The following is a 26,790-nucleotide window of genomic DNA, read 5'->3' on the forward strand; positions in this document are numbered from 1 at the left end:
GCAGCCTGACACGGGGTTCGATCTCACAAACCTGAGATCATGACCTGAGCTGAAATCAGGAATCAGACGTTTAACCGACTGAGCCACCCAGACGCCCCTATTCTGAACTTTAAAAGAACAGTGGGTTGAACCGAAGTTTATCTCCTTGTGCTGTGTGAGTTATGTATGTGCGGTGTGTGTGTGTGTGTGTGTGTTATGTATTTGTGCATGTGGTGTGCACGTGTGATGGGTGTGTGGTATGTGTGTATGTGTGATGTCTGCGGGGGTGTGTGTGTAGTGTACGTGTGTGGTGTATGAGTGTGTGATATGTATGTATGTGAGTGTGTATGTATATGTATATGTGTTGTGTGTATAGTGTGTGTGCATTGTGATGTGTGTAGTGTGCATGTGTGATATGTATGTGTGGTGTATGTGTGTACCATGTACACATGTGATCTATGAGTGTGTGGTGGGTGTGTGCCATGTGTGTCTGTGTGTGATAATGTATATGTGTGGTGTGTGTGTGCATGTGTTGTATGTGAAGTGTGCATATGTGCTCTGTGAGTGTGTGTGGTGTGTGTGTGGTGTATGGTGTGTGTGTGTATGAATTCTGTGCACATGTTGGATTGTGATGTATGTATGTGAGTGTGGTGTATGTGGTGTGTATGTGTGTGAGCTCCACTTGCTTTAGCAACTCTATGACCTGTCTCCACTGAAAGCAATGGGAACTGGGGCCTTATCTCTTTGGTTCCTCACTCAATTGCCCTCTCTACTTGGGGAGTAGAAGGTAATCATTCATTCAGTCAAAACATTGTGTGTCGGGGCACCTGGGGGTGCTCAGCCGGTTAAGGTCTGCCTTCAGCTCAGGTCAAGATCTCGGGGTCCTAGAATCGAGCTCTGTGTCAGGCTCCCTGTTCAGTGGGGAGCCTGCTTCTCCCTCTCCTGTTATCCCCCCCCCTGCTCATGCTCTCTCTCTCTCTCAAATAAATAAATAAAATCTTTTCAAAGAAACCATTGTGTGTGAATGGATCCGCACATTTCTGGGTGTGTGGGTGCACACATGAGTCTCTGACCCCATTCAGGAGACTTAGTTTTGCTCTTGAGGTGGGTTTTAGAGCTGACACGGGCCTTAGGGAGTACTAAAGCTTAAGGAGTACCACCATCCTACATTATAGGTTGAGGATGCAAAGGTCCCAAGGTAGGAATCCTGTGCCCTGGGCAGTGGAAAATCCCGTGGGGGCTCTGGTCCCCAGTACAGACACTCCAAGCACTTCCTAGGGTCCAGAGCAGACCACCTTCCTTGCTAAGCCATCCCGCAGTGTCCACCCGGGGAGCCCCACAGTGCTTCTCCACCCAGGATCTGCAGAAGCCCATATGGGGGCCTTTGAGAGACCCAAATCGCAGCCTTCATCCCCGGCCAGTGAGCCCAGAATTTCTGGAGGTGGAGGTGGAACCAGGTATCAGCATGTTTTAAAGCTCCCCAGCAGTTTCACTTTGGCTTCTTCAAAATGTACTCTTTACCCCTCATCAGAATCCCCAGGGACACTTCCCCCAGACCTGGAGGGTCAGAACCATGCATGGGGTCCCATTAGTAATGACTTAAAGTCTCCTGTTGATTCTAACGCACGGTCGAGTTTGAGAACCACTGCTCTGGTGCACGTTGCAAGTGTGTGTCCTTTGGAAATGGACATCCCTGGGCATCCCTGTGGTCCCCGCCCCTCACCCCACTGAGACCTGAAGGCAGAAGTCCATGCTCTCCCCCTGTAGCTCCTGCTAACGCATGCCCGTGCATTCTCGGCAAACCCTTGGCCAGATGCACTTTAATGACTTCCAGGTGCATTTCTGAAATGCAACCTGAATCTCACCCAGTACCTGCAGGCCTCACCTCTGCCAGGTCTCAGTGCAGGGCCCTCCACGAGGCTCCCGCTAACCTGGGGAGGCAGGATTCTGAGTCCCTGGTTAGGCTCTCCTGTCACAACCCCGGCTACAACCCCCTTAGCTCCAGGACCTGCTCCTGCTCCCACTTGGCCGCCGGACTTCCAGGTGAGCTAAGAAGAGCCTGTCCACAGCGCTCATCCCACCAAGAGTTCCCTGGCCTCTGATGAGATGCTCAGAGAGCATGGCTGGGGTGAATCTGAGTCTAACACAGGGATTGACCCCAAGAAGTGAGAGAACGATGTCTGAGGCCATAGATGCCTTTAGCTCAACAAGGCTAGAGTCTTCTGCTCGATCCATGTCATTGGTCTAGCCAGAGGCAGTTGGGATCTTTCCCTTTAGAGAAATACATTCCCAGCTTGCAGGAGTGAGGCGCACAGAGCCACCATTTTGGAGAGGCAGACGTGGCTTCTCCAAGGTTCCAACATGAAATGTGGAGATGACGCAGAGTCCCCTGCTCAGAACCTGGGCTGGTGGGCTTATTTACGGTACCCAGGAATCTTTCTCCCCTCCTCTCAACTCTGTTACCCTCAAATGCCCTGTGCCTTGGAGACTCCACTGGGGCCTGGTAAAACGTCTTTGGGATGCACCGATCACTGATGATTTGCTGTTGCTTTTTACATCAGTCTGGTTTACACTAGCAATGGCGGAAGGGCTGGGGGGACATTGAGTTTCCTGGGAGGAGTGATTGTGGCTATCGACAGGGCGCCACCGGGAATCGGCTAACGGATAGCCACAGCCCCATTTCTTCCAGGGAGCTTTTCGGTTCCAAAGTCTAGAAAAGACCCCGGATTGCAAACAAATTCCTGGAATATATTTAAATCCACATCTGTTTTATTCTCCTCCCCTTCCTCTAGCCCACAACGCGGGCAGGTCCCGGCTGTCCATTATGGTAGCTTTTCCATGGTGGCAAGAACAATAGAAGTTGGGTGTTGAATTTAAATAAATATTTAATTCATGAAAATGATCTTATATGTTTTAAAACACTCTTTAAAGCTATTTTTATTCTCTAGAAAGCGCTTATTATAGGTAAATTACACATTTTACTACCGGAGCGTTAGGTTTGCCATTAGTACAAATTTAAGGCACTACAAAGACCAGTAGATAATGTTAATTTCAAATACAGAAACTAAATATATTTTGTACCTTTTTATTACTCATTTTCTTTTAAGTTTTATTGACTGCTTTTTATCTTAACTATATGTCTTTACATGCCGCAATCATAATGCACGGTAATGGTATTAATATTTTATGGAATCGGTATTTATAGTTCTTTATTTAGAAACAATGCAGTAGGTCTGCAGATATCTGAGCTCGTCTGGAATGGCGCCCTCCAAATAATGATAAATTACTTGTGCAGTATGCCATTTGCTAATTATATCCATGATTTACTGCAGAGCGAGACTTAAATCATTCATTTCAGTCTTGCGTAACAGTGCCATAAAATTTTTAGGTTTAAAAATGGTTTCCATGTGTATAATTTAAACAAATTTTAGAGCTATTGTATACACAAAATATTGCAACCACCCATTTGTTACATACTTTGTCTTTTTAAACTTCTACTTTTAATGATCACTGTGGTTGAAATTATTATGCTTAATTTTCATAATCATAGCTTTTAAATCTACAGCCGTTTTCACATGTTAGATAAAGAAAAAGATAGCTAATTGTGTGTAGATAGTATGTCATTCCTGAATAGTCCCAAATGGTACAAAATCATTAAAAAAGCTTAAGAGTACGAATTATTCTTCTATTAAAAAACAGTTGTTCTCTAACTAATTATTAGTTTGAGCTGCTTTGTTTCCAAGAACAAATGTTGATCCTTCTAGCCTTGTTCGGCACACCAAAATGAGATAAACACTTTTTTTTTCTCTCTCTCTCTCCTTATACCGAACTCTTGCAGGTGAGAAACCTTACAAATGTCCCCACTGTGACTATGCGGGCACCCAGTCAGCATCCCTAAAATACCACTTAGAGCGGCACCACCGGGAGCGGCAGAACGGAGCCGGGCCCCTGTCTGGACAGCCCCCAAACCAAGACCACAGGGACGAGCTGTCCAACAAAGCTGCTTTGTTTATCAGGCCAGACATCCTGAGGGGGGCCTTCAAGGGTCTCCCTGGAATCGACTTCAGAGGCGGCCCTGCTTCCCAGCAGTGGACAGCGGGCGTGCTCTCGTCCACAGATCACGCGGGGCAGGCCACCGGCATGACTTCCGAGGCCCCTTCGGACACGCTGAAAGGCACCGACCTTCCTTCCAAAAGCGCCCACTTCTCCGAAATTGGAAGAGCTTACCAGAGTATTGTGAGCAACGGTGTGAATTTCCAGGGGTCCTTGCAAGCTTTCATGGACAGCTTCGTCCTAAGCTCCTTGAAGAAGGAGAAGGACATGAAGGACAAAGGCCCGTCTGACCCTCCGTCCATGAAGGTGCACGGGCCGGACGGCGGGGAGGACAAAGCCAGCGTGAAGGCAGTCCCCAGGAAGTCGGAGAAATCGCAGCACGAGCCTCTGGACTTGTCGGTGCGGCCGGACGCCGCGTCGCTGCCAGGCTCGTCGGTGACCGTGCAAGACAGCATCGCGTGGCACGGCTGCTTGTTCTGTGCTTTCACGACCTCGTCTGTGGAGCTCATGGCCCTTCACCTGCAGGCCAACCACCTGGGCAAGGCCAAGCGCAAAGACAGCGCCGTCGGGGTGACGGTCAACTGCAAAGACCAGGCCCGGGAGGCGGGCAAGGTGGCCCTGCTGCCCTCGGCACAGTCGAACAAAGACATGGCACTCTCTGGCCTGATCGGGCCTCTAGAGGCTGCTTCAGAGAAGACAGCCCCGGGGCCGGGCAAGGAGACTCTGGGGGAGCCCAAGAGCGGCACGTGGCCTGGCCTGGTGGACCCCGCGTTTTGCAACTTCCCATCAGACTTCTACAAGCAGTTTGGCGTCTACCCGGGCCTGGTGGGCTCGGGCGCCTCCAGCTCCTGCCCGGCCCAGGAGCCCGACGGGAAGTCCCACGCGGAGGATGACGCCCCGATCCTGATCCCCGAGACCGCCAGCAAGAACGCTACCGATGACCTCTCCGACATTGCCTCCTCGGAGGACATGGACTCCTCCAAGGGAGAGAACAACGACGAAGACGATCTGGAGACCGAGCCGGAGATGATGAGCAAACCCCAGTCCGCCCTCGGCAAGGATGGCGGCGGCAGCGGCGACAGTGGCGATAGCCTGCTGCCCGCGGGCGCCCCTCAGCCCGTCCAGGGACTAGTCTCGCCGGTGACCCCGGCGCCCGAGAAGCAGTGGCACGGCCCGGGCCTGCTTCCAGCCCAGGACCCCTCGGCGGGCCTGCCCAAGCCGGAGCGGGGCCCCCCGGGCCTGGAGAAGCCGATGAACATGCTGTCGGTCCTCAGGGCCTACAGTTCTGATGGCTTAGCAGCCTTTAACGGACTTGCGAGTAGCACAGCAAATTCTGGATGTATCAAGAGGCCAGACTTGTGTGGTAAGTTTTAGAATCCTCTTCCTTCAGTTCATTTCCCAAAACATCAGTGCTGAATTGTGCATTTTTAAAAAATGAGGTAGACTCCTCCGTTAGCACATTTCGAACTAACCATGAAAACACCCCAGCGATGCTGTAACGTGCAGTGTAGACAATCACGAGAGTCGATTTCCTTCGGAAGTTCTAGCACGCCTGCTTTTGCGTTCGGGTTCCCACCCCGGTGACCCGAAATGCCTGTACGGAAAGCGCGGAGGGGGGATTGGGATCTCACAGTGCAAACTGTTCCTGTTTTTAATCTCTAACTCGAGGGGGAGAATATTTTTAAAAACAAAACCAGAAAGACACGGTAACTTGCAAACCCTTCAGTATTTTTAACTTCTGCGTAAGACGGCGAAAGACAGTTGCTTCCTGCTTTGCTAAGCCAAACCTGCTTCCTTAAGCTTTTCTTTGTATCGACTTAGAGGGTACGAAAAATCATATCACACTAACCACACTATAGAAATAAAGTGATCCTCTCTCCAACCAGGGAGATTGTTTTGGGGTGTTTGTGAATTATCTTTAGACATTCCAAACAGCAGTTACTGTGACGTTGGCCTTCTATGATCGCCTTCTGTCCCTCTGTATCTTCACCTGTCTGTCCGTTGTTCTGACGAGAAATGTGCATTGTGAAAGCCCTGGTTAGCAGGGTTGTGATCCCACATGTCTTGGACTTATGCCTGCCTGATCCTGTTAGCGAATTGGCACTTCTTTACCTCCTTCAACAATATGGTTACCCCAAAGTAATTCCAGATCTTAAAACGTGATAATAAATGTGAAGCCTAGAATTGGATCAAATGAACGCTGGGGTGGGCAGGGATGATCAAAGACATTCTCTCGGCACCCAGATACTTGTATCAGAAAGCCTTTCTCCGAATAGATGCCTGGTGTATTATTGCCAGCCCCTAGATGTCCCCCTGGAGATAAACAATCGTGGGACCTTTCCACGTTTAATCTATAAATGGATGTCTGTGACTTGACTGCACCTGTTGAAGAAAGGAAAGGAGAGAAGGAAGAAAGGAAGGGAGGGAGTAGTGATGGAGGGAAGGATGGGAGGAAGGGAGAGAAGGAAAATGGAAGGGGGATATTTCTTAAGCTCTGAATTCTGATGTTGCTTTGAGCACAGAGCAGAATTCAGGAAGCTGGGCTTGGTTCATAATTTAAATTGGTATATTTCTTTTCCCCTCTCCTTCCCTAATTCACTAAGAACTGGATCAAGTAGTCAGAAATATATTTTTTTTGAATTGTCAAAAATCACTAAATGGATTTCTGACAGCTCAAAAAAATATTGACAGTTCCTTATGCTGAATGATTCACAAGGCCCAGTTAACCAGCACCCCAGCTCTATTTTTACCCACATACAATTCATTACTTTTGAAGCAGTTAAAAACAGTGTTTAAAAGAAGGAGAAAAGGGTTTTATGTCAGTACAGTGTTTTTCCCCTTTCCTTCCTGGAGGAACAGTGTGTAAGTCTTTTTTTTTTTTTTTGTCTTTTTTTTTTTTTTTTAATTTCATTGTTGTTTTAAGTTTGTGACTTTTCTTCTCTTATTGTTATTTGGGGATTGTTTTAAAGTCTATTTTCAGTTCTTTCAAATACCTATGTAGGACCACAGTTCCTGCCAGGAATCCATGCATCAGAAAAGATCAAAACCTGGCATGTTCCTAAGCTCATTCTTATTGAAATGAGCTCATATTACCCCTATTAATTTTCCCATCTTCCTATCAATGCCGAAGGAAGGCTTGCCTGCCTTGGAGGAGCTTGCACTGGTGTCCTTCAGCACACGTGAAGGTGGAGGGGAAGGCAGCATCAGGGAGCCTGTTTCAGTGAGCCTGGTCCTCTGAACCGCAGCCCTGAGACATGTCTCTCTCCCTCCCAAAAGAGCAGCTCACCGCTCTCCCCTGACAGCTCTGGGGTATATGTAAAAAAACTTTGCTTTGTTAACCTTTCAGCCATTGGGCAACAGGTCCTGGGGTACGTGTTGTGGCCCCTCGCTGGAAAGGGGAATGAGGACCCCTCAGTCCAGCCAGGCAAAAACCAGGCATCAGGGTCCAGGCCCTCCTACTCAGGGTCCAAGTCAGAGCCCAGGCCCTCCTGCTCTCCTTTGCACTTGTGGGAAGACGCCAAAACAGATTCTGGCCATAAACTGCCTATTTTTAGTGAGCACATGTTCTGCCTTTCATTCGGACCTCATTGCTTCTGTATCCTCTTGATTGAGCTTGGGAGCAGGCAAGGGAGACCTTTCCCTGGCTCTTGAGCTTACTTCGGGTGGGGCAAAGGCTCCATCCATCCTCTTGCCTCTGGGACTAGCCTGACCCCGTGCAGTGTTCACTCCTCCACTCCCATACGTGGCCTGCCATAATCAAAACCCTCTTCTTACATTCTTACCGGCTGCTCTGTGTCCTGGGGCCCAGGAAGGCCAGGCATATTCATTCTTCCTAAGATGTCTGGGAGGGTGGGGGCTGAAATCCCACTGGGCTCAGAATGGGCATTTGGGGCTTTTTTCCTCCCAGTCCAGCTTACTGTCTTTCTACCATTGCCAGGAGCACAAATGATAGCTGATCACTTCAAACCGCCCTTGGCTTGACTTTGCAAGATTGGAAATGATATTGGCACAAGGAATCAAATATTCCTGATTTTGTTTCCTTCTTCTCCTCTCCATGCAAAGTGGATGTGGATTTCCGAACGGAACCACCAGCTTGATATCTGGTTTCCTCCAGAAGCTGGGTTTGGCCAAACCAAAGAATTATTCTGGTATTTCTCATCTCAGGAGAGTTTGGGGTCTGATTTTGTTTAGTTAGCAAACCCAAATCCCCACTTTGATGGTCCTAGAAACAAGCTTGTAGGAGGAGCCAATGTCCGTCTGTTTCTATTCTCATGGGGTATAAAAGTGTTTGAAGAAGCATCAGTATAAAAAATCTTGTTCAGATCACGCAGACTCCCCACAGAGTGCAGCAGCAGCTCTGACCCAGGCTGGTGAGTCGGAGGAGGTGGTGTGTAACTCTGAAGTCTGTGGGTGATACTCCTGTTGTGGCCCTACTTCCAGCCCCTGCTTCCCTAATTCTGCATGCCTGCTTCCTAACTGTTCAAACTTTGGTCTTAACGTTCCTTGGCATCCTGGACCTGGGGTCCTTGGCCAGTGAGACCTGCCCATTCCTAGCCAGTGCGTTTCAAAGAGAGAGTTGAAAAGGGGGCCACCCCAGTCCGTTGAGCAGAGAGCCTTGTTGCACGTGCCAATGTACAGAGCCCGTCGGTGAACTTTCTAAAAGGTCCTTCCGTAGACAGTAGAACATTCGCCTCCCAGAAATGTGTCACAGAAGATCCCAAGGAGGAGTCATCTTGAATTAAGCTGGAGGACATACACTGTTGCTTGTAGAGTGGGTCAGATCCCACTAGGGGCCCGATTTCATCCGGCAAAATCCCACTCCAGTTAAAGCTTCCCTTTCTTGAGGTGTCTTTTAGACTCCAGGCCTAGCCCGCAATTTCTTTATCCTACTGAAGAACATGACATACAAGGTCATTGAGTGCCATTAAAGAACTTGGATGTGCCCTCGGGTTTGTTGGAATAGATTTGATCTTGGTCCTGTAATGGGACAGGAGCTACATGAGTATTTAATTAGAGAGTAAGGGCAGATCGGAGCAGCACTCACAGCCACTGATAGGACAAGGCAGGCAATCGCCTTGTCCAGTCTGAGAAACTTTGATGAACTTGTGGGTCAGCCAGTGGCTTGGAGGTCGGAGAGCATGGGAGGCACGGGTGTCTGCGTGCCCCAGACAGCACAAAGGCCAGTCTGCACAGCACTTGGAGGGCTGGCTCCAGAGCATGGCAAGGGTACAGAGCATGTCTCACCCCACTTGGTGGATTTGGAAAGCAACCATATCACCCTTACTCTTTGCCTTTCAAACCTGGGACAGATGGCCGGGGGTCATTGTGTGTTGAGTCTTGCAAGCAGAGTTTGCCCTGTGTCTTTTGGTGAGCCCAGGCATAAGGCTGACGGGAAGCGTTAAAGAGAAAGGCAGTGAGAAGGGCATGACCCTCTTTGCTGTTTGATGCTCTGGAACGATCGGCACGCAGGGAAACCAGGCTGAGCCAGGAGATGCCACCAGCATGCCTATCATGGCCATGAACCCTCACACAGTAGCTTCTGGACCAAGGCAGCTGCCAGGCCCCAGGGGAAGCTAGTGGGAGGCACAGCCATTAGCAACAAAGGTCCTAGTAGTCCCCATTTATTATTCGCAGGTAACTGGGAAACTGGCTTCCCTAACCCAAATTATGCCTGAGACTACAGTTTCCTTGGGCTTCCATAGCAATGAGAGAATTAGAACCCCTCCTTTAAAAAAAGAACACAGGGTCCATTGAAACCTCTTCACCTCATCTATTCTAAGACGTCTGATCAAATGAACCAGGACATCCAAGTGGAACGCTCTTAAAATGCGACTTCTGTCCTCCAAAAACCGCACTGATTTCCAGCATAGACAGTCTGAAAATATTCATCCTTGACCGGCTACACAGTCTAAAGCAGGGGTTGGCAACTATTTTCTTCAAGGGCCAGAGAGGAAATAAGCTGGGATTGCAGGCTGTGTGGTCTTGGTCACAGCCACTGGACTCTGCCCCACAACGTCGAAGGAGCCATAAATAATAATTAAACAAATAGGTGTGGCTGTGTTCCAATAAAACTTTATTTAGTAAAGCAGGCGATGGGCTGGATTGGGCCCACATGTCAGCCTGCCTGGGCTGTTGCTGGTTCCAGTGTAAAGAAGGGTGTGCTTTTTTCTGTGTCATCCCTAGAGGGGACACGTGGGATCCTGTGTGCCGTGGCATCACCGGCCAGGGAGATGGTGCCGGGAAGGGCCAGGACTGCAAAGCCAGAGACACAAGAGACTTTCCCAGGAAAGGGGGCTTCTAGACCCAGATGGCTCGGTGTGCCTGTTCTTGGAAGGCCACCTCTCTGCCTACCACACTTCAGACTTGCAGGAGAAGATGACTCCACAGCTCATGGCAGTTCCAGAGTCCCCCCCATCACGGCCAGAGTAGGCAGAGGAGGAAGAGGCAGGAGCTCTGTCTTGGCTCAGAGGTGAGTGTGCCCTCTGGGAGCCTCAGTTTTCTCACTGGTGGGCAGAAGTGGAAGGATGAACAGACGATGGATGTAAAGGAGCTTGGATAAATGGTTCTCGGTTGAGTCCGTGTTTTATAGTGGAAGTGAATGTCCGTGTGGGGTTGTTGGAAGGGAATGGCGCCAATGTCCAGATGACCTTTTTAAAAGATGTATTTATTTATTTGAGAGAGAGACAGAGAGTGAACACAGAGGGGAGGGGCAGAGGGAGAGGGAGAGAGAAACTCAAGCAGACCCCATGCTGAGTATGGACCCCCCCCCCAATGCAGGGCTTGATCCCACGACCCTAAGATCACAACCCTCACCAAAAGAAACCGAGAGTCAGATACCTAACCCACGGAGCCACCCAGACGTCCCAATGCCCGGGTGACTTTTGGTTGCAGTGGTCCCTTTGGCACTAAGCAAGTACCAACTTTACTTTCCGTCAAGGTTTTAGAGCATGTTTTACTTCCTCATGTCTGCCATGATAGGTTATGGATGGTTTTTCTTGGTATGTGGGAAATTCAGCTTTCAAGGCAGTTCTGGGGGCTTTGTGATGACATCTGTCATAGAGGTCCTACCATTTCTGTCTCTACCCAATTCTCTGCCTTCTGGGTAGAAGGCAAGTGTTTCAGGTAGGAAGTAAGTCCCTCCTGCTCGGTGTTTGACCAAAAAATGGCAAAAGGCTGTGGTTGGTCACTTAGGGAAGTCCAGGGGGGCCTTGGCTGGAACATGTGGAAACAGCATGGAACTCCCTGTGTGTGTGTGAGGACACCCACGCGCAGGCTGCAGGTGCACAGCCCAGGGCATCTGGCTCATTTTTGGTCTTGTGGATGATTCTAAGATTGAAGGGGTGGACAGCAGCCAGCAGGTTCTAATGAAGGAAGGAGGTTAAGTTAGGAAAATGGCACAGGAAGGGAACCACAAAACCTAAACCCACCACATGTATGGGAGCCCACGTTCAGTCAACGCCAAGGAGGGCGGTTAGCCTGGAAGACCCAGGACATGTCTACAGTAGAGCCTTGTTGACTCTGGAGCTGCCGTGCTTTATTGAAAGCCCGATGTGTAATCATTTCTCCTTCTTGTCTTTATGAGCTGGTCCTTGGAGGGACTGGCTTGCAGAGGCTGTGATTGAAGCACAATTTTGTATTCCTTTTCCTTGCCCGACTTTATCATTGGTAGATTGTTCTTTGACTTCCAGAGTCCAGCCTGGTTCCAGTAACTGTGTGTGTTCTAGGGTCTGATGTTAGAGCCCAGCTGGGAGGACCATTTGGCTTGTGCTAGAGTCCAAGGGCAGATCCTTTAAGTTAATACAGATCACCAGCCCATCCTGTCAGCCCTGCTCCCGCTGGCTGCCTCACAGCCTGCCACAGAGCTCGTCCCTTTGACCCTGCTGGGACAAAGCAGAGGGGCCATCTCCTGGGATCTCCCAAAGGAACCATCTCCCAGGGATGGGCTGTCCTCTCGTCCAGAGCCTTCCTGTGGACCCTGTGTTGATGAAGAGGCAGCCTCTCCCAACTCTTTGGGCATTCTCCTCCTCCTCCCCTTCCCTCTTTTTAAATTAAATGGGAATGCCACTGACGTGATGTCGTTCGCACTGCAGGATGACAGAACTGTTGTGTGAATACCATTGTATTTGCCAAATGGTCCACTCGTCATTTCAGAACAAACAAATGGATGGTGTCTGTAAGTCGGCAAACACTGGTGACATTTAGCCTTGTTTATGTTCCTTTCCTTTTGCTGCATATTTTTGGCTCCAAAAGCTACTGTCTGAATCGACAGTGCCTCCGAAGCAGGAGAAAAGTCTGGTAGCTTTCACTTCAGTTTCTACGTGCATTTTCTTTTTGGATTGCTCGATACCTCCCGCCCAGGACCAAGCCTGGGTGAGAGAAGACGGCAGTTGAGCTCTTTGGTTAAAAAACAAAACAAAAATTAAAACAAACAAACAAACAAACAAAAAACGTGCAGAGACACAGCCATACACACACACATTTTTTCTCCCAAGTAATGACTTAAGACCGGGAGGGAGGAAGAGAAAGCTGAGAGAGCAGAGGATTGTCAGAACAGATACCTTGCACGTCCCTGGGGACGTGCAAAGTCTCTGTTCCCGCGCGGTCGTCGCCGTGTGGCGTAGCGACAGTGTGACCCCCTCGCTGTCTCGCGCCGAGGGCAGGGATCCCTGGCTTCCGCCCCCCTCCGGCTGCCGACTCACAGGGATGGTCGGCACCCACAGCCTTGTAGCTACAGGCCACATCTTAGCTACAGAAGGAATCCGGTTCTTTCTTTTTTATATTCAGATGTTGTGTGCAAAGCCCAGGTTTCAAATAAGTAGTAATTATCTCCTATTACTTAGCGCTGATCAACAGCACCTCTATGCCTAATTGCCAACCTGCTCTAATCACGTAGACTACTCTTGCTTTAGCCCGAGACAGAAGGACCAAATTTTATAAATACTGCTTTATTGTCATTACTCCATTAAACAATTAGGGAGTGCGGCCCTGTCCTTGCTTTCAAAGGCCTCTCGCCTCCATGGTTTCTGGATTGTTTAACGATCTGCACGTTTTCTTGCAGGTAAGTGACACCCCCTGTTCTAGTGGTCTAGCTGGACTTGCCCTTGTCTGTTCGTGCTCCTCGGTGGCTCTGGGCAGCTTGTTAATCGTGTAAAGTCAAGAGAAGAATGTATACACATATGTGCGTTGAATAACTAATGACTATTGGCAAAGGTACGCCAATGCACACCACACCGACCTACAGTATTTCTAGGAGAGAATCAGGGAGGCTAAAAATATTGCCCCATATGTTCCTCTATTAGTCATGGATCACGAAGGCTTAGTAACTTGAATGAGCGAGGAAATTCCCTCAAAGTCCCGAATCCTGAGTGACAGATGCTGGTGCACTGGAGGTCCCTTCACCTGTGAACAATCTGACGGGGCAGGGTGGGGTCTGCTACACCAGGTCGCCAAGCTTCTCGAGGCGGGTCCCGTTGGCATTACCGCTTGTGTCTGAATTGTCCTGCATTTTGTAACACTTTAGAAGAATACAGAGAAGTGCGGTCGTTATCTTTCTCCATAGTATTTAAGCAGTCCTATTGCTAGTTTAACATGTGTCAGGCCTTCCTATTAACCGGGAACGGAGGACAGTAACGTTCCAGTGAACGGCGACTGGGCACGCACAACTTCAGACGTGGAGATGGAAAGCAAAACATGCGGAGCCTGGTGCTTGGGTTATCGTGTGCTTTGGACTAGAGTATTGTGGAAGTAATGAGAAGATTATATTAAGGCGTTCCTGGTAATGAAGGCATGTAAGTTCTAATAATTGTAGCTTTCTGAATACGTGTCGAACTCTATCTATAAGTGTGCTGTATGCTGAGTTACAAGTTAGGTCATTTATGAATGGAATGTAAAACAATACTAAAAATGCTTCAATAACTTATCTTGGTATTGCTAATAAAAATAAAGCTGTGAAACATTAGTACACTTTCGAGTCATTATGTGAATTCCTTCCCCAACTCCCGCTCCCCTCATCATCATCCTCCCCCGAGCTGTCCTCCCTGTTGGAAGCCTCAGGAGGACATTCAGAGAGTACTAGGGGGCTGCCCACCCCATACCCACCCCAACCCTGGGCTCTTTGCTGGGTAGTTAGTTGCGTTTTTCTGCCCACCTTGAGACGGGGCTCCCAAGTACCAACTCCTAAGCGTGCCAGTGTCCAGGCACGTCCTGTTCTGGGGCAGGAGCCGCGGTGGGTGGGCCAGAGCCGGGGGGACACATGGGCAAGTCTCTGTACCAGTGACTCCGGGCACCGAGCTCCCACAACTGCTCCCAGGCCCCGTGCGTAGGGGGAACTGAGGCAGGCTGCCATCCCCCGTCCCGGGTGTGGAAGAGCCCGCCCATGCCCTGCCTCTGTGCAGCAAACCTCGACATTTTCTTTACATCCCTCGAAGGGTAGTTTTCGATGGGAATGTCCCTGGAATCATCGTAGTTGGGAGATTTTTGTCAGTGGAGATTTTTTTGCTTGCGCCTCTTTGCTGTCGCAGGCTCTGGCCCGGCCCGTGCCCCCCCGCCACACGGTGGGAGGGGCGGGGTACAGGAAGGATTGAATTTGCTTCCCCGTTTTTGTAGCTTAGTTTTTGTTTTGTTTTGTTTGTCCATGATGGACCTCAGACCCCCACCACTTCTGCAGTGCCTCTAAGCCTCACTGCTGTTTGGGAAACTTCTGAATTCCGTTCATGCCCTGGCTCCCTGTTCAATGGGTCCTGTTGGGGGGAAAGGTGTTATCATATGACAGAATCCCCACAGTCCCGAATAAATCAAGTGTCCCCTGTGGGAGGGGACAGAAGCCCAGGATTGTCCCCCTGAACAACCCTGGCCTTCTCAACAGGACAATCGTAACACCTTGACCGCTGGGGACATTCCCTTCCAGGAGGTCTCCTGCAAACTGTTCAAATCATCTCCCCACCCAAAGGCCATAGTACAGTCTCTCATTTAGGAGAAGAGGAGAGGAGAGAGCGGAGAGATTCTGAGTCTTTGGATCCATGACGAAAGCCCACAGGAAAACCATAGATCTTGAAGAAGTTTGGCAGCTCCCTGTGCCCACAGCTGCCTTCTGACTAGAGTCCGGGGGAACAGAGGATGCACACTGAGGGTTCTGGTAGACAAGTGGGGAGGAATCCCAAAATACCTGGCCAAGGGAAAGCCAAGTGATCACAGCCACACAGCCCAGGCCCACGTGGCCACCCTGAGCCCTGACAGAAAGAAGGACCCCAGGAGGACGTTGTCTTTATTTTCAATGCTCCCCTCCACCCTGCCCAGTCTTTTCCCTGGGTTCTTGCCTCCTGAGGGTTCCAGGAGGCCTGCGTCACTGCACAGTGGCATGCTGCCTCTTGGCAAGGAGGTGCTGCGTTCCCTCCTGGTTTCAGAAGCCACAGGTGCAGCTCCCAGGATGGGGCTCACCACTCTCCACTCTGCGTGGGCAGGGGGCACCCCCGGGGCCTCTCTGGACCAGTGCCTCAGGCCTGGGGACACGGGTGGGAGGAGGGGGGCTCTGTGGAAGGCTGCTGGGTCTCCGTGCCTCCACTCAGGGCTGAGCACGTTGCGCTGGCCATCGTGCACTGTTAACAGTCACTCTGCATGCTCCTCCGGGAAGCCTTGCGGACCCCGCAGCCCCGGGCTGCCCAGCCGGCAGGGACTCAGGGGCCCGGGGAGTGGCCGGTGGCCTCGGGTACAGAGGACGTCCTGCTGAAGGGGACAGGTGGTCATGCTGACAGTGGGAGGGCTCCTCGGGCAGCTCGTCCCTGCGTCTGCCGTCTTCTCTCCCTCCCTGGACCCATATTCCCTAACGGGGTTTCTACCCATCTCCGGCTCTAAGGCAGGGGATCTTTCCTGAGTCGCTCCCCAGTGGTGACTTCTCAAGTGTAGAGGGGACCTTTGTGGATTCTCATCCTCCCACTTTTATGAACGAGTCCCAGCCTCCTCCCACCTCTCATTTCACAGCACCCCTGCTTCCCACCTCCCCCTCCTTCCTGCCTGAGGGTAGAACTCCCTTCCGGCCCATCCAGCGTTCTTGGGAATATCCTGTGTGTGCTGTGAGGTCGCTGGGGGGGATTCGGGCCTTGGGTACCAGCTGACTTCGTTTCAGAGCACTGCGTGGGGGGCTGCGATGCTCTTTCCTCTGTCATCCCACATCCCCACGTGGGATGATAACACACGCCAACTGTTTGGACCCCAGTGAAGGGCAGCCACAAGCAAGCATCACCTACAGGATCTGCCCTTGACCCTCCCCAGGCAGGGCCGGCCCACTGATCTGAGGTGGACAGGAGACCCTCCCCACGCCCCACCCCACCCGCCAACCCTGGGAAGTGATACTGGAGTTTAAAGGAGGTAATGGGCTCAGGGTGGTGGTGCCCCAGGAAAGGAAAGGTGCTCTGCAGCTTATGGTAGGACAAAGTGCCCGGACCCCTGCTTCATCTACACGTGTTGGGAAAAATGTTTGCTTTGATGAAATTCAGATATTCTCGGGGTGGGGGAGGGGCCCAAACTTTGGAAGATGCTTTTTGCTCCCGTAAAGTCGTCCTTTCCCAGAGATGTCATGATGATTGAATTATATTTGGAAGCATGCCCCCGTACACGGGCAGTCTTGTCTCTGCAGGACTGGATTCTGTCTCTTGAGCAAACAGTGTGCATTTTCAAGGTGAAAGTTGGGGAGTTCGGCAAAGCTGTTTCATTAGCAAAAACACCCATTCACGCTCCCAGCCACCAGCTGGCTTTGGGATGAGTTGGTCTCTCCTGCTGGTTGTGGGATTGTCCACAGACACCCATCCACTCGCAACCCGCTGCTCACGAGGTTAAGTTTTCTTTTTGAACTTCTCTTGTTGTCAAATTAATATAATATGCTCTCAATTATCCACATAAAAGGAGAAAGGCAACCAAGCAGGGAAAGTAAATTTGCAATTAATTTCCTAAATTATTGCTCTTTTCACATGATGGACAAGTCGTTTTTCTCTGACTTGGACTCGAGTGTTCTATGTGTCCTGGGGGGTGGGTGGCGACTCCGGGGTAGGCAGGGCTGGAGGCAGACGTTTTGTAGGCAGGTGGAGTGGCCTCAGTGAGTACTTAGGGGTTCGGAGTATGTTTGGCTCTTGTCAGGGAGAAAGCCCATTCATCTTCTTGGTCTTTCAAGATCCCATCGGTGACCTAGCTGGGGGTGGGGGGGTATCCCAAAAACAGACCCTAAGATAAGAACGTGGATGGAGGTCTATATGTGGGAGGAGCTCCCAGGAGCCATGGGAGAGGGAGGAAACCAGTCAGGTGTGTCAGTAAGAGAGTGGCCACTGCTGGAGGACTGGGTGCATTCCTTCCAGCCATCCTCTAGGATACCGTCTGGAGTTCATCTCAGAATTGGTCCACAGAAGGCTGAAGGAGCTAGGGTATTTCTCCCACCTGGGGTATTTAGTTAAGAGAAACAAGAGCCCATTGGCATGCCAAGGGACTGGAAGAGAAGCAGGTGGGCCCCCACGACGTCTGCCACCAGCAGGACCCCCTTAGCCTGAAAGTTCTTTCCCCCTTAGTGCACTGCAGAAGGCCACCAAGGATGAGGACAGATACTCATTCCATGATTTCCCTGTAGGAAGTGAACGTGGGTTTTAAATTTTGAAAAGTGCATGGTCTCTCCGCTTAGACAGAAGCTCACTGGAGACCAGATGGGAGGGCTTGGTCTGGGGGCCAGGAGACCAGGTGTCTACCAGCAGTCGAGCTCCTAGGAGCTTCAACAACTCAACCTTCTCTTGGGATACCACTTGCCCACTGGTGAAAGGAAGGGTGACTGTAAGTCCCCTCAGTCACCTCCTGGGTCTCAAACTCTGGCTTTCATGATCCTTTCCAGCCCTGAATTTCCAGGTGACCCTGTAGGACGCCATCAGTCCTAGAGTTCCCGTGAACTCAGCTCACTTCAGCAGGGCCCCGGACATGGGAGCCCAGCTTTGCAGGGATACCTGGGATTTCAGTTTGGCCGAGGCCATTTACTGTGTGAGGGCGTGGGGCACGCGGATCCCTGCCTCCTCTTGAAGCCGTTTTTCTTGAACCGTAAGAGCACTGAGGAATTTGTCGTTTATGCATCTTTTTAAAGAGGGAGTCAATGCAACTGCGTTTTTGAGCTCCTGGTAGTGCAAGAAAAACTGATTATCTGACTTTCTTTCCTTTTCGATTTTCAACTTCTTGTGTTCACAGCGGAGCCTGAGAGGATGGTATTTTTCATGATTACATTTTCTTCAAGCACATTCCAGATACCAATATGATAATCCAGTGTGTCCCTCCTAGGACAGTAATCCCTCTTGGGATCGTCCGACTCCCCCCTTCCCGCCCCCAACAGGGCGAGGGAGAGGAAGGAGGTACCAAGAGACAGGGGCTCATGTCAGACTCGGTCGCGCGTATGAGGGTCATGGGGGCAGCATACATCTTCCTCCATGTCTGGGGCCTTATCCATGCTTCCATCTTCAGAGTTCTCTTGGCCCCCCAAAGCTGCTGCTAGCTAATGAGCCCCCCCCAACTGGGGACAGTATGTGCTATCTCCAAGTGGGAATCCCTTGAGTCCTCGGCTTTCTGTTTTCAACGGAATAGAATTTGTTGGCCTCAGTTTTGTGTGCCACCCAATGGCACACAAAACAACAAAATGTGTGAAAGCGAGTAACTTGGACGTTGGCATGTCACCCACATTTCAATGACTTTAGGACCGTTGCTGCTGTGCAGGACCCAGGCAGAGCTCCCGTGGAAACTCGGGACTCGCTGAGACCTTGGCAAGTGGGTAGAGAGTCTGGGTAGGGTGTTACAAGGGACGGTATCCCTCATCCTTGCCAATCGGTGCTCACCACGGTCTGAAGAGCTGAGTTGGGAGTCCTCCCAACCCAGAGTGGACACCTCCCCAGAAGGGCTGGGGTGACGGTTCAGATCCTATTCCCAGGATGCACAGAAATCACCCCATTTGGCTCCAATGGAACTATCTTTCCTGTTTTCTAATGCTACCAAGGATTACAATTCGATTTAAAAAAAAAAAAGCTATCTAGTGGTTAAGCGGTGGGAACAGATTCTTGTACCCATGGCTCTTGCTTTACATGAAAATTTTGGGCTTGATGGGCTGCTTCTAAATCACACTCAGGGCAATTAATTTTAAATCCCAAGGGGGATTTTCTTGAGGACTTTGGGGTAAGTGCGCTTGCAAAGCAGGCACATTTGCAAAGTGGCCGCTTTTCATCTGGACACAGGCCGAGTGCCTGGGTCTCCCTAGCACTGGGCTGGGTTCATGAACTCAGCTCCTTCTCAAGGCAGGAGACGCAGGAGCTGGGTGATGAGGCGGGAGCTTGCGAGGCACGCCGGCCTCCGCGTCCTGGAACACACACGAGGGAGGGGGTTTGGGACAAGACATGAGGCACCCTCCTAGTGGTGGGGAGAGGGACCCCCATGGGCCCAGAGCTTCCAGCACCACCCCAGGCATGAGAGCCCCAGAGAGCCAGAAAGCAGCTCGGGGCCTGCAGGCCTTGGTGTCCCCAGACTGGACACCACGTCCACTATGTCAGGCATCTGTGGGAGAGTCTGGAAGGATGGGTGAGCCCCGGAGGCCGAGGCTGTCAGCAGCATGGACAGAGAGACCCACAGAGGGACTGGGAGCCAAAAGGCCAGTTGACGAGAGAGGGAGGGTACAAAGAAAACAGAAATTAGGCCTGGTAGACAGAAGCAAAGGAAAGTTGGAGCTAAGAGGAGAGAACAGCAGTACAAACAGAGTAGTGGCAAAAGCTAGAGAAGGCCCCCAGAGAGCAGGGCAGAGGGAGGAAAGCCATGGGGAAGTGGGGGAAGAGGACCCAGCAGAAACGGAGCAGCTCCGGCCCCCAGAAGCCTCTGCGGAGCTGCCTGGGCTCCCAGGAGGCGCAGTGACCATCCTAAGGGCCTGGCCGCGGGCTGCAGGGTGCTCAGGGCTCTTGCGGGAAAACCGAAGGAGCTGAGGGCTTGGCGGAGGCCTGGCGTTCCAGCACACCCTCCTCCCGGTGCTCCCTGCCACCAGTTTCAGGAGGAAATGCTGGAGCTTAATCAGAATTATTTACAAGATAATGGTCCATTGTTTGCACTAAGACAGATGTTGTCTGTGGGAACTTTGTGTTTTATGCTCCTTCCCCTGCTCTGCCTTTGCTGGGTGCAGATGGGATCCTAGTAATGTGAGTTATTATTCCAGGGACTGGAAATCCGAGGCGCCTTCGTCCCAGCCTGGGCTCGGCTGGGCCAGCGAGCGGGGCTGGCCCTGGGCAGGCAGCGGGGAGGTCGGTCCTTGCCGGCCCAGGCCTGGCCTCAGGGCCTCCTCCCTGCCCCTCCAAGCAGCCTGTGATTAAGAAGGTATTGTTTCCTTGAGGGGCGGGCTGGGGCAATTGCCTTGTCTGGTGGACAGGAAGGGCGCGCTCTGATTAAGATTCACTTGCTATTTGTTGAGTCCAGAGGTCATCACTGACATCGCAAATGAGTGTGGCCATCTGGCCCTCTGCTTGCCAAAAGGAAAGAGCTTGCCCTCTTCGGTGGGGGCTTGGAGCCTCCCTCCCCCTTCTCTTTTGTTGACTTATGAGAGATCGCCCTTGGTCTTCTGGGGGGACTTGACTCAGGGGCCGGCTCTCGACTTGGTGCCTCTGTCCTTCCTCCAAATGAATTCTGGTTTCACTGCCCCAGGAAGGTGCTTGTCCCAAACAAGGAAGATGGGGCAGGGTCTCCCTGACCCAGACTGGCTCCCGGCCTTGCCCTCGAGGCAGGTGGACCATGCCAGGGCCGCCCCCTTCCTGTGAAGTCCCTGGTCCTTCTGAGACAGTGTCCAGCCACTAGCCTTGCCAGCCATCTTTGCAGAGCCCAGTTCTCCTGGTCATCAGAGCCTGCCTTCTGAAGGAGGAAACTGAGACCAAAAGATGTTGGGTGAGTTGCCCATTCTCTACTCAATGGAGAAGTCTCCCAGCACCTCATGTCGGGACCCTGCCCCCCTTCTAAGAGTCCTGTGGCTGGGGCACGAGGGGAGCAGCCCCATAGCAGCAGGAGGGGGCATGCGGTGAGAAGCACCTGTCCTGGGGTGAGCGCTGGTCCTGGCAAAGGGCACACGCCCACCACCCAGTAGCGGTTAGTAGTCCCAGCTGCATGATACCGCCTTCGCGATGCATTGCATTTCCAATATCAGACTGTGACCAAACAAAAAACCCAAGTAATAGAATTCCTCATTGGAGGAGTAGAAAAGAGATGGACACTCTCGTGGCAACCAAGTGGTTCAGGTCTGAACCTGCTAGTAGGACAGTGTCGAGGGGAAATCAGAGGGCCATCACTCCTAACCCTGCCTCTAGCCCCTGGACACCTTCAAGAAGTCCCCAAATGGGTGACCGCCCTGAGGGTTCGTCCCGTTCAAGGTCCAGCATGTCCACACTAGTGTTTAAGGATGACTCTTCCCCTGTTATCTCCCCACGCCCAGGGAATGACCCTCTTGTCTTCAGCAGCAGGATCTGAACCTCCAGGCCATCCCTCCATCTGCCAAGTTTATTTTTAAGTAATAATCACTTACTATGCCAGGGCCAATGCCCGTTCTAAGTACCTTATAGAGGGTAATAGAGATCTTCTTTTGTTTAATTTTCATGAAACTCCCAGGAGACAGATGTTAGTTCTTACTCTTCCCATCTTACATGTGAGAAGGTTGAGGCACAGAGAGGCTGCATCACTTACCCAGGGTGGCCCAGCGAGCATGTCGGGATGCTGAGACTCCAGACTGGGCAGAGGACATCCTCGAGCGTGACCTGTCTGCGGCCTCCCCTGGCCAGTGGCTGGTGCCCTCCCACACCTGTCTTCCTGGTTGGAGATGCATGGAAAAGGAACAACGCAACCAAGAAATATACAAAAATAACTCGTTCCTGCCAACTCCAGCTCCGAGTCCTGGGAGAGGATAAGGGAGATTGCAAGCAGAGATTCTAGTCACAGACAGAACCTGGAGCTTGTCCCCTAGAAACAGGCAGCACAGGGCACTGGGTGGGGGGTGGGGGTCTCAGGTGACTCCACTGGCCCAGAACTTGCCTTGTGACCCTGAGCACCAGTCTTCCCATCCCCCGCAGTGTCCTCACCTCTCCAGAAGTGACAGAGTAGCAGGCATCATCCCCAAATTCCCCCCATTCTCTAGCCTAAGAATCAATTTTTCTTGGGACTCTTTATTCTGTCCCGTTCAGCCTCAGGGAAAAAAAACTGTCGCCCCTCCCCAACCCCCTGAGAGGGGCTCAGGAAAAGCTGACCCCTCACCTTGCAATTGTTCCCTGGGGTCTAGGTGGGGGGAGCAGAGAGTGGGTGGCCCAGGGCACCAGCGGCCCTCCAGCCAGGGCTGCCTCGGGGCCCAGCCCCCCGCTGTGAAAGCGGCAGAGGTCAGACTAGAATAATATTTATCAACCTCTTCTCACTGTGTCAGGCTCTGCCCCAAACCCGGCGTCACTGGAGATCACAGATCATGTCTTTTAAGGTCCCACAGAGCCGCCTCACATGTGACCAATTACCTCTGTCAAGCCTGGGGAAGGAGGTCCCGCCTCGGTGGGTGGGATCTGAACTTGAGCTTCCAGAGGTCGATGACTGGGATCTTAGGCCTTTGAGCCTGTCACTCCCCTATAGCCAGACCTTTTCTGTTAAAACTGTTTAAATTACAAACCAGTAATAAAAGGATCATATGTGTTTCCCACCGAACAGGTTCTTTAGGGCTATTACGATAATTAAAAACATATGGTGTCTGTGCCAGTCAGAGGGAAACCGCAGATGTACAAATTAGGTATTATATAAGGGTTTTCTGCTTTTGCCCTTTTAAAAACGTCAGGCTGGAGAAGTTTAAAGAGATAAAATGGCAATTGTGCAGATAGTAGGTAGCATTTTGATTTTAGGATCATTAAATATATAAACCCTTTTCTTTACGCTTAATAGGAATAAACAGGTTCTGAAAACCAAAGGGGGGTGGGTGGGTGCAGCCCACGGGGGGCCCCGAGGTGACAGGACACAGGCAACATTTTCCACCTCACAGGGTCTCGGATACCATGAAATTTTTTGCCTTTTTTAAGACGTCGTTCTGCACAAGGAGGATTATTTTACGAAATGTTGAATTATATTAAAATTGGATTGAGAGGAGCAAAGACAAGGATTTCTTCACATGAAATTTTACTTTTTAAAAAGCAAAGATGCACGTATTGATCAGTCTAGGAGTAGTCATTTGTTTTCATTTCAAATATGCAATTGATTTTGAGAAGGTGATTAATACTGCTAATAAAGAAAAAAATTGGGAGGATTCCCATGGCTCGCCGTCAATGGCTTTCAATGCAAGTCGAGTTCCATCTAGTCACTCATGTTGGACAAGACGTCAGGCAGGCTGGGGGACTCTGGTCACATCCAGCCATGCTCCGGGGCAGCCAAGACGACAGGCTCTCTTTCCTGATGCAGTGGGACCCAGGCTAAGCAGCCAAGGAGTGAGCACGTGGCCGCTGTATGTTTCTGCTGGGGAAACCCAACCAGATTGCCCTAATGAAGGAGGCGATGGGTGAACAGGTCGCAGCGGCATGGCCCCAGCTTTGCTCCCCTGGAAAACAACTTCAGGTCTTCCTGGAGACACTCGAAGCCAGAACAAGGATGATCTGGTCCCAGACCTGCCCTCCTTCCTCCGTGGGACATGGTAGTATCTCCACAGGAAAGTTAAGCAGAAAACCAGACAGGAACCCACCAGCAGAGTGGAGGTTCTGCTTTTCCATAAGCCCAACCACCAGAGCACTCAGCCAGAATTTGCTTATAACCGGGAAAGGCTCCTTCTTGATCACCCTAGCTACAGCGAATCTGGGCTCCCGAGGAAAGCATCCTTGGAAATGGGTCCTGCGGCCACAGCCCTGCTTGGGTCTCGAGTTCTTCTCTTTTGCTCCGCTCCTTTGCCTGCACCCTCTGGAGGGCACCAAAAGCCCACTGTCCTCCTGTGTCCTTTCCTTTGGGCTCCTGTGACCCGGTCTGCCTCTCCATTAAACACAGGTTAAGTCAGAGCAGGGTTCTTGGACCGCCGATCTACTACACAACAAACATGAGGGCCATGTCCGGTAGTGGCCCTCAGGCAGGCCTGATTATCCCCCCTGGGGGACTTTTGGCAATGTCTGGGGACACCGGGATGGGGTGTCCTACTGGCGTCTAGTGGGTGGAGACCGACGATGGCACAGGGCAGGCCAAGAATTATCCAGTGCAAGACGTCAGGTTAGCTCAGGTTGAGAAGTCCTGGCGTACAGGTAGGAGAATCAGGCCTTCAAGCTGGACACGCCCCAAGCCAAGTGTCCGGGTTGACCACCCAGCCCACATCGCGGCATCCGGCTTGCTCGCAAGCACACCTTCCCGCCGAGACACGTCCCCGGTGCACCGCATGCCTTTATGAAAATCTCTGTAAGAAACCCAGGGGGCTGAGTGGCAGAAACTTCCAGCCCAGTAACCCAGCGCATTCCTCCCAACTCAGACTCGCGTGGGGAGCGTGGGGAGGGTTGGGAGCCGAGCAGACAGCTGGAACTCAGCCCTTTCTTCTCTCCGGTGACTGATAGCCAGCCTCCAGTGTTGGTGTGCATGTAGGTATTACCATTTTAACTTTTACGGAGGTAAAATAACACCTTGTCACTCAGCGCAAGTACCAATCACAAAATGAATTAATTGTAATAACGGTTGTCAACAGAACAAAGGACTTGTTGCTTTCCTAAGCAGATTTCAGCGCCACCGAGAACTACAGACGAACGTTCCCATTGGGCAGGCCAGCGGAAACCAGTCGGAACATAATTGTATCTGTCTATCTCTTGACTTTGTTTTTAAGGGTGAAGGAATCGAGTTAAAAACCTATATTTTAAACATATCAATAAATATACCCCTTTTTGTGTCTGTGACGTCTCCTCAAAAACATGGATTCTTTAATAAAATTGGCCATGAAAATAGCATTTGTTGCCGATGGTACCAGATAAGGGCCAGCTGTAGAGGCTGCCTGTTGACTTGAAGTCATGAAGGGAATTATGCCCAATTACCCTTCCATAAAACACCCTCTCATTTCTCGGAGTTATCAAAACACATCCTGTGGACAAGCGGTCAGCTGTCCCCCGGCTCCTCAAAAGAAGACAAGTGGGCCTCACGCTGGGCCCGCCGAGCTCCTAACTGCCCTCACGTCGACACCAGCGGGCTTGTTTGCCGTCAGGCTCTTTTGACGGTGGCCTTCCCACTTTTTTTTTTTTTTCCTTTTGGTCCTCACCTTTTCACATCTTAGCACACTTCCCCCTTGAAGAAACACTGTGGGTGTTCTTCTCAGCAGAGAGTCCCTCCCGGAAAGGGAGGACGCACAGGCAAAGGGTGAGAGGGTCGAGCCTTTGCCAGGGAGGGTCTCAAATGACTGGGCCCTCACCCCGCAACACAAGATGAGGGGCAACTCACAGGGGCTCTCTGTGGCCTGTCCTTCCACGCCTGCCTTCTCTGGCTGCTCCTCCATGGTCCCTGGCTGGTGTGGGCCTGGCGTCCTGCTTCTCTGAGTCTCAGGACTGTCCCATCGGATACACAGGTCACCTGCACAGCCTCCGGGAGCCCCTTAGGCAGCCTGCTTTATTTTTAGAGTTCATGGAGGCTTACATTGGTTCCTCCATGATGAAATTAAAGGTTCCTAGGCTCTCAGAGCTATAGGTGATCTTGGAGGTCGTCTTTGAGAGGCAAATTCGGGGAAGCATCTGCCCTTGGTTGTTGAATGGGAGACAAAGGTGAGAGCTGTTTCCAGGTGTCCAGGCAGATCCGTGTGCCTGACCATCATTCTGCTCTCTGGGGCAGCCCTAGGCAGCCTCCCCTTCTTAGGGATCTGTACCTGGACAAAGAAGGGTTCCTGTGACTCGTCCTTGCAGCTCTGCAGAAAATTTTACCCCTTTTGAATGTCCCCTGCTTGGCCACTTGAGAAGCAAGGGTAAAGGGGGCCTTCTTTAATGTGGCTCTGGCTCAAATGGGCTATGCACTCAGATTTCAAGAGCCACCTCTGGCTAGAACGAGGTGCCACTTGCAAAAGTGCAGAACAGAGCCTTCCTCTGGAAACAGAAATCTCCCTCCTGCTTTCTGAGGCCATCTGCTCTGCTGGGGACCCATCTATGCACCTGGCCTTGGCAAGGCAGGTTCATGGGCGCACACCCCTGGGAGAGGCAAGTCCCGGTTGTGGGAAGGTGCCAGGCCCCTGTCCTGGGAGCTGGCTGCAAAGCACGACAAAGCAGCACGTAGGGGACAGAGATGTGGGGAGGAGAGGACGGAAGGGGGCAGAGACTGGGGGGCTCCCATGTCCTCCAGGCCCGGACTTCACCCTCCACGCTCCACTGGCATAGTTCTAGAGAATGAAGAAACAGTGTTTTCCCAAACCTTTTGGGAAAAAAAAGGAGATGAGTGTAAGCACGCACTGAATTGTTCCAGAGAGTGGGGAACTGGCCATCAACAAGTTAGCCAAGAGGATGGCCCTTGTGGGGCACATTCTATGGGGGAACACTGACAGCAAACAAGAACACAGTTCAGCTTCTGAGAAGTGGATACCAAGATGATGAAGAGTGAGCGAGGTCAGTACCATATACCGTGAAGGTCTGGGGGACCTCTCTGAGAAGATGACATTGGAGGGGGTCCTGGGTGATGGGATGAAGCCAGCCATGCAAAGATGAGAGGATGCGTGTTCTGAAGAGAGGACAGCAAAGACAAAGACCCAGCGACGAAGAAGGGAGAGAACAACATCAGCCT

General features: G+C 51.4%; 1 protein-coding gene across 8 annotated transcripts in view; it reads left to right on the forward strand.

The window, feature by feature from the left end:
• ZNF536 (zinc finger protein 536) overlaps positions 1 to 26,790 on the forward strand; it is a 419,891-nt gene that overhangs the window by 274,585 nt on the left and 118,516 nt on the right. For 7 of the 8 annotated variants that reach the window (XM_032848403.1, XM_032848407.1, XM_032848409.1 and 4 more), the window contains one exon: positions 3,818 to 5,395. In XM_032848403.1, coding sequence (XP_032704294.1) covers positions 3,818 to 5,395 — 1,578 coding nt within the window. Of the gene's footprint in view, positions 1 to 3,817; positions 5,396 to 13,090; positions 13,994 to 26,790 lie in introns of those variants that run through there. The other variant, XM_032848411.1, reaches the window with a different exon arrangement.

Source organism: Lontra canadensis, unplaced genomic scaffold (assembly GCF_010015895.1).
Source record: "Lontra canadensis isolate GAN:19392208 unplaced genomic scaffold, GSC_riverotter_1.0 scaffold202, whole genome shotgun sequence".
Lineage (NCBI taxonomy): Eukaryota > Metazoa > Chordata > Mammalia > Carnivora > Mustelidae > Lontra > Lontra canadensis.